Here is a 10,808-nt window from a genome sequence, read left to right on the forward strand (position 1 = left end):
ACTGCGAAGATTCAAATGCAGAATTAAGTCAGCAAATAAATTGTGATATTGTAATATTAGCAGCATGTAATTTTATATTTACATATCTTTATCAACTGCAGCTATAATGTGATTTTATACATGAATGGATCAGTTATTATAATCGATTGAAATATGACAGGTTAATGTTTGAAGTGGACACTAATATGGAGGTTTTTTGGTAGTTGATGTGATATCATAGGGCCAATCAAAATTTATGACTGTCTGGTTACTGTTTTCTTCCACAACTGAGGACAGATATACAAAGAAAGGTAGACACAAGTACAAAGCAGTTTGTTTGACACAAATTTGAAAAATGTATTCAATTTGAAAATCATGTATTAAATGAAATGATTCTACAATAGAGAGGCAATAAGAAATGATTTATGACCCTAAAATATGTTCCCTTTAGTTTTGAAAGCATCTCTTTACATGGTTATGTCTAGTGCAACTGCAAGAATTATGTACCCTCTTTCAAAGTACAGGTGTGGAGAGCAAGGTGGGCTTTTGTAATGATGGAGACCATGAACCAGCAAACTAACTAAGAGTCATATTTTACTGAATGTAACCAGGATCTTTGTCCAGGACAGAGAGGGTTAATGACAAAACCATTAACATAACGTATATATAATAGTTCATTTTTATAAAGAGGTGGTAAATGACTAAAAAGGTAGAAAAAAAATGGACTAATACAGTCGATGCTCCTTTGAAGGCAGAGTGGAGATCCTTATAGATATTGGTGTCCACACACTGAATGAAGTAACTAGAAAAGTAGCCATTCAAAGAAAACTCATAGTACATATAGTCAATTTCAGAGGTTAAAGGAAGACAAGTCAAGGAAGTAAGTGTCACTATCACCTTTTCCCTTTTTTTGCTTTTGACATCTCCTGGCACATGTGATTTGTTGCAGAACTGAATAGGAAGTCTCATCTGAACCTTATCACAATGTTTGGCAAGTGCATATCAAAATGCTCATAAAAACATGAAAACCAACAAAAAGGACCACAAAAATGCAAAATGAATACACAAAAAAGTGTCCTTTGAAGAAATAACTACAAAGAGACATAGAAGAGCTCCATGTAAAACACATGAGCTCTTTCTATCTCCTTCAGTGTGCATTTTGCTTTAGTGAAGGTGCATTCGAGAGCCTAGTGGGTACTCTTACTCACCTCTTCAATCTTTTTAATCTTGTTTTTTATTTTCCTTGCTTGCTTTCTACTCTTTGTGTGTATGACTGGTTTGCTGCAGTTATCTGTGAAGTGGACAGGAGGTCTCATCTGAACACCGCCGTGGTCACAGTGATTGGCAAGCCCATACCTACCACACCCAAGCCAACAACAGTCAGGAAAATGACCACTGCAGCCACCATCCAACCAACAAGCGCCAGTACAACAACCACTCAGCTGACCAATACTACTACTACTACTACTACTACAACAAACCCTACTACAAACACTACTGCTACAAACACTGCTACTGCAAACCCTACTACAAACACTACTGCTACAAACACTACTACTGCAAACCCTACTACAAACACTACTGCTACAAACACTACTGCTGCAAACCCTACTACAAACACTACTGCTACAAACACTACTGCTGCAAACCCTACTGCTACAAATACTACTGCTAGCCCTGCTACTACTAACTCCACCATCATCTCAGTGAACACAACCCTCGTGTTAAACAGCACAGGTGGCATCAAAAGACGAAAGCGGGAGGTGGATTCAAGCAGTGAGGAGGATGCAAGCTTTCATGGGCTCTTCCAGCTCTCTGATACAGACTTCTGTGATTCGGGGTATCACCAGTCCGAGAATGAGTGCTGTACCTCCTGCACAGGTGAGTCCTTGCTCCAGAAGCAAACAGATATTAATTAATTTCATTTTCCTTTTTTATTTTGCATATTAAAAAATGTTTTTTTCTTTTCTTGAAGCCTTCACTGACGATGACATAACTGATGACATTGCTTGTGTTGTCAAGACTGGTCACTGGAGGTAAGCTTCTGGATAGCAAAATACACATAGGTCAAATAAATCACTGAAACTTTGAATAAATGTTACATGACTGTGTGATACATTAATTGGCTGATCTATTTGCAGTATATATACTGTACAACAGTTGACAAATTAAAGGAACATCCAATATAAAGTGTTTCAGTAAGGTGCTGGGCCACCATCATGCACAGCAGCTTCAGTGCCCCGTTGCATTCAGTCTTTAAGTCCATTATTCCAAAAGATATTCCATCATTTTGTGCTTAGATGGTGGTGGTGATGACCAAAGTCTGAGATGCTAGTTAGACTTTCTGAGGCTAATGCAGAGGCCTGGGTTTGAATCTGCACCGACCCCAAATGTTGCATGTCTTTTTGCCACCTTACTTGTGTTCTCAGTACTTTCCAAAAAGCATATTTGTTATATAAAGAAAAAAATTTCTATTTAAACAGGCAGATCTTTGAGAGTGCCTCAGACTCATGTCGTCGCACTTCGAACTTCTTCAAAGAATGTAACTAAATGGCTGCGAGATCAGAGTTTCTACCTGCAGGATCACAGCAATTTCTTCATAAGATCCATCTTCAGTGAGCTGTGATCGTGGCACTGCATGGGCCAGAACCTACTAAATATTATGAAGCTGTTTTCTTTTTTTTCGTAGGGGGATCGTTCAATAAATATTGCCTTGTAGCATGTGTGAGTGAGTGTGTTTTCGTGCTGTAAAGTGACCTAATCAGCTCTCAGATTCCTATAGAACAATGATTCATTTCAAAAGCCCTGTAGCATCCCCAACTGAATGATGGTCTCTTATACTGATGGTTCACAGAAACTTTATTGAAGACTTGAATCTTTGAAACCTTTTGTGAACACACTGTAAGAGCAAGGAAACAAATAAACCAAAGATTACTATCTTAAACTGAAAATACTGATGTAACATACATCTTACTTACACATAAACCATAATTTGTACATCAAATTTGAGCTGCTGATACCCTTACTGGTAAAATAACATACAATTATAACAAAACTACAGCATCCCCATTCACTGTGTTGGGATTTGTTTTCCAATCCTACTTTAAAAAATCATTACTTTGTTTAAAACTTCTAATTTAGTGATCCCACCCAGGTTCGTTGATGGTGAAAAGAACCACACAGATCATGCAAATACTCACGTCATAATATAAACATTTATTCAAGCATTAATTAACAGAGTATATGACATAAAACATGTTAAATCAGATATATCTGAGAGACTAGATCAGACCTTACCTCCCTGTCCCTCTGCTCCATCTAGTCTAACCTTCTCACCGTCTCTCTTCTGCTTATATGCCCCATCCTCCACTTCTTCTAAAGGATTTACCCTTTGACCTTTTTTGGAATTCCTACACTGGTTTCTATGACAACCACACCTAAGGAATGACCAGCCTGCACACTGAGAAGGAAAAGTCTGTTCCAGTTCACTAATAAGTATATACTGCTAAATGCAAATAAAACTAACAAATATAAATCATACAAATAATTGCTAGCAATTGTAACTAATACACATAATGCTAAATAGTTTATCTCCCCACAATCCTCCTTTTGATCCCAATTAAGGGATCACACCAAGAACCTCTGCATCTCAATGAGATCAGGATCTTCTTGGCCATCCTGTGTTAACAGGGGCATCATATAAGGTGATGGATGGTTCTCTTCTACAGCCGAAATGATGAGCCGATTACATAAAGAACGGATACCCGGTATGCAGCAACAACCACAAGTTACTAATATGGCAATGAATGTAGCAACTGATAGCATTATAGACAATATAAGACCTCTCCATTGACCAAACATCCAAAACATCCATTTGTCTAGGGGATTATCAAGGCCCTGAGTATCTTTCCCTGTCTGATCCACAACTAGATTTAGATACAATACCTTCGGACTGGAATGTGTACAAGGAAAAAGACCCTTCAGCCATACCATACCATACCATACCAGCCATATCAATACTTACCACAACGAGATTGACTCCCTGCTGTCCTGATTTCTGTAGCTGGTTTCTTTGAAATTTAATCTGATCAGCCTTGTTTTCAGGGCCTTAATGATAATTCGGGGTCCAGTTTGGGCCCATCCAGACCACTGTCTGTCCCCACTCCGAACATAACCCTCTTGTACATCCCATCACACTACAGGGCTTGGCACCCTTGGCACAATCAGCTTGTACTACAGGGGTCGCACAAACATACAGGTCATATCCCCTCCAATCAGCTGGATTGGAGCCACATGAAATAACCTGATAGAGATCAAATTAGAATGATTGTGTGGAACCCTCGACATAGTTCAATTCAATTCCTCTATAAATATCCAAACATAATCGACACTTTGGGTGGAGCGAATTTTACGTGTTAGCAAAGTATCGGTGGGCGGAACATGAGACAATGCATCTGATTTATTAAACAAATACCCTAGTAAATATATGAATCCAACAACCACCGCCATTACTGCACCCACCTTTCCCATTTTAGGCTTAAGAACACCCTCAACTTTGTATTAGTACTAAACCCTCTGTACTAGGAACTTTTAACCAACTACAACTTTACCACCGTTTTTTTTTTTTTGTTTTTTTTAATGTGTGGAGTGTCTTCTTCTTCTCCTTAGCCCTTCATTGCTCTTCAGATCCCTCTGCAACCGCAGGGGTCACGGTGCTGGTCAGAGGGTTGACTACCTCTACCAGATGGAAGAAACTCAGGGGATTATTCTCCCCCTTTCTCCTCTGAATTTGATGTTCGAGTTGTTTTCTTCTGTTGTTTTCTTCAGACTCCTCCCTGTCCAGGGAGTGCCACGTTGCTGGACTGAGGGTAGACTACCTCAGCCAGATCCAGACTCAGGGGATTATTCTGCCCCTGTCTGTTGAGAGTCTGGATTTCCAGGAGACACGTCCGAGTCCCCCTTTATATCTGATGCCCCTTGCTGCTCCTCCAAGATGTCTTGAAGTGTTCTCCCTGGAGCCGCTGATTCTGATGGAACAGGTGATGTGGAAACAGACTTTATACAAACAGGTAAACACAGAGAACATGTAGAACTTAATTTAATACAAGCCTTATTTTCTATTTGAGCTTCAATGAGATGCTGTGTGGTAGGAGCAATTTATTTTAAACAGTGTAATGATAAAGACCTCAATACTGACACACACACACACACACGAGAACAATCAGATCTTTTATTTTAACCTGACAGCAGAGCATGTGGCTCTCACTACATCATGAGTTTAATCTGAATTCAAGAGCTCCAGATTTGTTTCCCGTTTCTTGTAAGAATCAGGACACCATTATTATTCATGGTCAGACGCAGGACTTGAAAGATTTCGGCTTTATTAGTTCCACTGCTCCACACTGGTTTATCATCCTGGGTGTACATGACCAGGTTTGAATCCCCCTGCAGGATGATTCAAGAGGGGTTTTTGCCATTTGTTGCTGTAGCACAGATAGGTTTCCAGCCATAGATGACAAAGTTGCCATCTTCCTGCAAATTGCAACAAAACAGACAGTTGAAGCTACAATAGATATATTTTAGCATTGCACTGTATTAGAACTGATATCCAGTTAGGACACTTCCAAAGGATGATGATGGATGACTTGATTAAAACATAACACCAAGTTGAAGGTAGAATAGCTGCGACTGTGCAGTTCACTAATTGAAAGAATATTTCAAAATCAGGTAGTAATTAAATATAAAACTCATGCATAATTATGAACATTAGTTAAACATTATCTTCTCTTTATTTATTCCTAACTAAGTGTTTTCTTTGGTCTTTGTTTTGGTATAATCTTGTAATTTGTGAACTTTTATTTCAGTTCTATTTTGTTTCTTTATTTCTTGGGCTTTTTTTTCAGAAAACTGTTACTATTGACTGAAATTCAAAGAAAATCATCATCAAACAGATTTTTCCACTCAGAACAATACACAAATGAGCAGTAACACTGATCTACTGGCCTGCATGTCCTGCATGTCAAAGAGGACCACGTTTTAATGTTATCAGCTGTTTTTGGTCCATATAATCATAAAGTGATGTGGGCTACAATCATGTTTTCCTGACCTGGAAGATGGCTTTGTAGTTCCCATTTTCACTGAGGAGGTACTCGCCTTTAAGCAGCTCCTGGTTAGTGCTGAGGGAGTTCTTGTTCATGATTCTAACAGACAGGATAAAAAAAAGTTGGGTAAAGTTAAAATGTTTCTTCTCAGAGATGTTTTACATTTTTCAGTCAGATTTGCAGTTCAAGTCAGAAACTCTTTTTTTGTATTTAATTGTCAAGCAGTAAAATAATAATGGATGTAAATGAGCCTATACTTTATTTCAGATTAATGTTATCAAAAAGACAAAATGACTGCAGCTAGAATTAATTACCTCATTAGTTCTTACAGGTGCTGTGTTTAAAAAGGTGTAACTCACCAGTATGACAGGGCTGTCAGTCAGAGAATCAGTGGCTGAATCAGCTGCTGTGACGAACTGCAAACTTGAGTCTGATTTATATCATTTGATAAGAGGCAAAGAGTAATGGGAGGGGAAATGGTGACATTTGGGAATTTTGATTCTGTAGAAATACCTCTGACACTTATGAGAACAGATTTCTTCACAAACTAAAATGCTGACATCCACAGAAGTGAGACACTTTTACACAGGCCACTGAAAATCTTTCATGCACTCTAGATTTACCTTGGTAAGTTAAAAAGCCATTTTGAAATAAAGATAAAATACAATAAAATGAAACAAGTATAACTTTAAATGTCATGTCGGGTGGTGTGACAGGCTGATGTTGGACCCAGTTGCAGTACTCCAGAGACAGACATAACTAAAAGGTGTTTATTGAGTTGAACAAAAACCAAAATACAAAATCCTTCTGGGAGTCAGACGTAGAGCAAAAAAACAAAATGAAGCAAGGTAGACAAAAACACACAAGCACTCCAACGTAACATCTTCAACAACACAACAAGCAGAGAAAACACAGTACTTAAATAGACCAGGGGATAACAAGGGAAAGTGGAAACAGCAGGTAACACAGGTGAACCAAATTACACAGACGAGACAATGGGAACGCTCTCAGCGGCAACATGACCAGGAAGGAGGCCGACCGCACTCCCAGGCCCTCTTCTTCCTGCTCTTGTCGGAGACGGTTGCACTATCTCTCTCTCCCTGCCCTCCCCATCTCTCCGCTTGCTGCTTGCTGTGAGAGCGTCTTTTACACACTGTCCGAATAAGAACAAGATTGAAACATGGATCTGGCAAACTGGGCATTCTCCATCATTGATCGAATTTTTTCCACTATGAGATCCGGGACAGGGGAGCCTGCGTGTCCGAGTGGAACAGACCCGGTTGGATACGTCATCGACTCTTGGAGCTCGTGGAGACCGGTGTGCTTCTCAGCCCTTGGAGTGGAAGACGTGGAAGACGCATATATATTCGGCTTTTTGGTAGCGGTATCTTCTCTGTTTGGGCTCGGTGGATACCTGCTTTACTGGCAAATTAAGAAAATCTGGACGGCGGTTCGACGACTGCAGAGGCTGCCGACCCAGGTGGAAGGGCTGAGCAGAGCCGTATAAACTCAGACTCAAAGCCTGGTGGACCTGAGCCGCAAGATTAGCGGGCTCGCAGGCGAGAGGGGTTAGATCAGGAGATATAGTTCGGTTCTGCACAGTGAGGACGGCAATCAACGAATTTGGAATATTGGATTTTTGAATGGTTTCCCAGTAAGACTGAAGGCTGTTGGAAAAACAAGCAGCCTGTTCCAAAACAACATTTGTTATCAGGAATTCGGCTCCCCTGCCGGCCTTGGGTTGGCAACCATATCTCTCTCCAGGGCTCTGTGTGCGGCTGCTCTTCCCCCCACTCCGCGTTGTGATTTGTGAAGCTGGGTCTGGTGTACCACGGCCACTGATGAAATTCCACCACTATCAGCGAACTGTTTTGGCTGGAACCTGGCATCTGGCTCCACAATGCCCCCACCTCTCGTCTCCGTCTGCATTCCCTCCTGACCTGACCTCACCTACCGCCGCTGTCCTAGCTTTACATGTGCAAATGCTTTGCTAAGGTGGTTTTTTTGGACCCTGGTATAGTGCTCTTTTTGAGCACTGTACCAAATGACTTTTTTTTTTAACCTAACTTCCCCATGATGTGTTGTTTTCTCCTCCTGCCAAAGGTAGCGCTGCAAGTCGGCTGCATGACCCCAGGACACATATCCCCCCATGTGTGTTGTGTTTTGTGTATTCTTGGATGGTGTTCTGTAACTGCAATTTCCAATGTGTGAATTTGTTCACCCACATGGCAATAAACTTCATTCATTCATTCATTCAGTGGTGGCGGCGAAGGATGACCTCGGGCGGGCGGCCGCGTGGCATGCGTCAGAGGCTCTCCAGAGCCTTGGCTGACCTAGACTTTCCAGAGCCCTGGATGGTGGAAGACGCGGAACACTTGGAAGATGAGGAATACTTGGAAGACACGGGACGCTCGGGCTCTAGTTCAGAATATTCTGGCTCGGACTGAGCGGGAACCCCGGGTGGCTCGGGCTGAGCGGGAACCCCTGGCGGCTCGGACAGAGCAGGCCAAGGCTGCTGCGAAGCTGCAGCCGGTGTGGCTGTGGACTCTGCCCCTGACACAGGGTGTACAGCAGTGTCCTCAGATGGCTGGGGCAGCTCTGGGGATTGTTTTGGTGGGTTTGGTGGTGAGGATGAGGGTGACTGCTTGGAGGCCGGGAAAGCTGACTGTGACTCTGACTGAGGAGCTGACAGCGGCTAAAAGAGAGCTGACTGCAGCTGAAAGAGAGCTGCTGGAGCTACAGCTGACTGTGGCTGCGGGGAGGCTGGAGCTGCTGCAGTCGATTGAGACAGAGACTGTGGTTGCTTGGAGGCTGCTGCAGCGGGCTGTGGCAGCAGAGGCTCTGAGTCCGAAAACTCAGAGTCCGGAGGAACAGCTGTCTCTGAAGGTGGAGAGGAGTGTCGATGCCGGGTGTGCTGCTTCCTCCGAGAAGAGGAAGCCCTGGGAATGGCAGCAGCTAGTTTCTCTTCTTCTGCCAAAAACGTGGCTGTGCCACTCCACGGCGGCGATGACGTGGACATGGCTGGGTCGCTCTGCAGCGGCGATGATGTGGATGTGGCTGGGCAGGTGAATATAGGACATGGCGGGTCTTGAGAGCGAGGGGGTGACTGTGAAGATGAGCCACAGCTGAGTGGAGGAGAAGGCAGATGAGAGAGACAGGAGAGATGACAGGATGAAGGAGAGGTGATGTGGCAATAGCTTTGAGGACTGAAGCAGAATTCCTCCCCTGAACTGGGCGACCAATGTGATACAGTTCGTATTGCAGGTTTTTCCGGAGCATGATGACTGAGTGGGCTAGTGAGGCATTGTCCGGATAAGCGAGGAGCCATGAAGAGGAAGAAATCAATCTACAACAGAAAGATAATTGCATTAGCCTTTGGTGTTCATCTGTGGCCTGAACAATTTGCTGAGCCAAGTCCTTTAGCTCCAAGATTTTCACCTCTTGCTCCTCTTGCTTGATGGAAATCCTTGAGTCCGCGGGGTCCATGAGACGGTTGCGTTGTTCTGTCATGTCGGGTGGTGTGACAGGCTGAGATGGACCCAGTTGCAGCACCAGAGACAGACATAACTAAAAGGTGTTTATTGAGTTGAACAAAAACCAAAATACAAAATCCTTCTGGGAGTCAGACGTAGAGCAAAAAACAAAAACGAAGCAAGGTAGACAAAAACACACAAACACTCCAACATAACATCTTCAACAACACAACAAGCAGAGAAAACACAGTACTTATTGCATTATTGACTTATTGCAGGACATTGCACAAGAAACAAGACACTACCAAAATAAAACAGGAAGTGGACACCAAGACTAAAACACAAGAACTTGACAAACCTTAAACCACAAACACAAAAACACTGGGCACAGCCAAGGACCATGACATTATTTATAAAAACAAAAACAACATGCTGTGAAAGAGAGCCAAAGATTAATGATGAGAGAGAGTGAAAAGACATGAGTGAAGAAGAAACACTTGGTCCATCATGGGAAGCCCCTTCAGCGGCCTAGGCCTACTGCAGCATTATTAAGGGTATGTTCAGGGTTACCCAATCCCACCCTAACTATTAGCTTTATTAAAAAGGAAAGTTTTAATCCTAATCTTAAAAGTAGAGAGGGTGTCTGTCTCCCAAATCCAAACTGGGAGTTGGTTCCACAGACGAGGGGACTAAGAGCTGAAGGCTCTGCCTCCCATTGTCATGGTCCCCGGCCCTGTGCCTACTGTTTTGTATTTTGGTTTTGTTTTCACTGAGTTATGTTCCCAGTTTGTTTTTCATCTCAGTTCCTGTCTTGTTATTCATTATTGTTACATTTTGATTTCCTAGTCCGTCTCCCCTGCGTCTGTGTTCTTGTTTTGTCCTTTTGTCATGCTGCAGCAGCTTCTCAGTAGCCACTACCACTGTCAGCTGCAGTTCCCAAACTCCTGCCACAGTTTTCGTCAGCTGCAGCAGTTCTAGCAGCTCCCCTTCAGCCACAGTCCATGTTATCCTTAGCACCACCAGACACAACGAAGCAATCCCCAAAGCAGCCCCAGCTGGAGGACGAGACAGCTGTGCGCCCTGCCTGCTGCCCCAGTCGTCAGAGGTGACGGCTGCCTACTCTGCACTGACTCAGTCTGAGCCTCCTGTCTTGTCTCACCTCCGCCACTGCTAGGATCGCAGTCGCCCTCCCATCCTGCTTCGTCACCGCAGCTGGCACCACAGTCGGTCCCCAGATCTGCCTCATCACTGCCAC

General features: G+C 43.0%; 1 protein-coding gene and 1 long non-coding RNA gene across 2 annotated transcripts; one reads left to right on the plus strand and one right to left on the minus strand.

The window, feature by feature from the left end:
- The first annotated feature begins 1,557 nt into the window (after nt 1–1,557).
- LOC115795129 (uncharacterized) lies at nt 1,558–2,665 on the plus strand. The gene is made up of 3 exons (XR_004021228.1): nt 1,558–1,860; nt 1,955–2,015; nt 2,463–2,665. It is a non-coding gene; the product is annotated as an uncharacterized LOC115795129 (long non-coding RNA).
- Nucleotides 2,666–5,268: 2,603 nt separating this feature from the next.
- Nucleotides 5,269–6,175, minus strand: LOC115795065 (mannose-specific lectin-like). Its single transcript, XM_030750837.1, is given in 2 exon segments — nt 5,269–5,511; nt 6,086–6,175. Coding segments are annotated over 2 exon segments (333 nt in total).
- Between the last annotated feature and the right edge of the window lie 4,633 nt (nt 6,176–10,808).

The sequence above is a fragment of the Archocentrus centrarchus genome, chromosome 16 (genome assembly GCF_007364275.1).
Source record: "Archocentrus centrarchus isolate MPI-CPG fArcCen1 chromosome 16, fArcCen1, whole genome shotgun sequence".
NCBI classification, from domain to species: domain Eukaryota; kingdom Metazoa; phylum Chordata; class Actinopteri; order Cichliformes; family Cichlidae; genus Archocentrus; species Archocentrus centrarchus.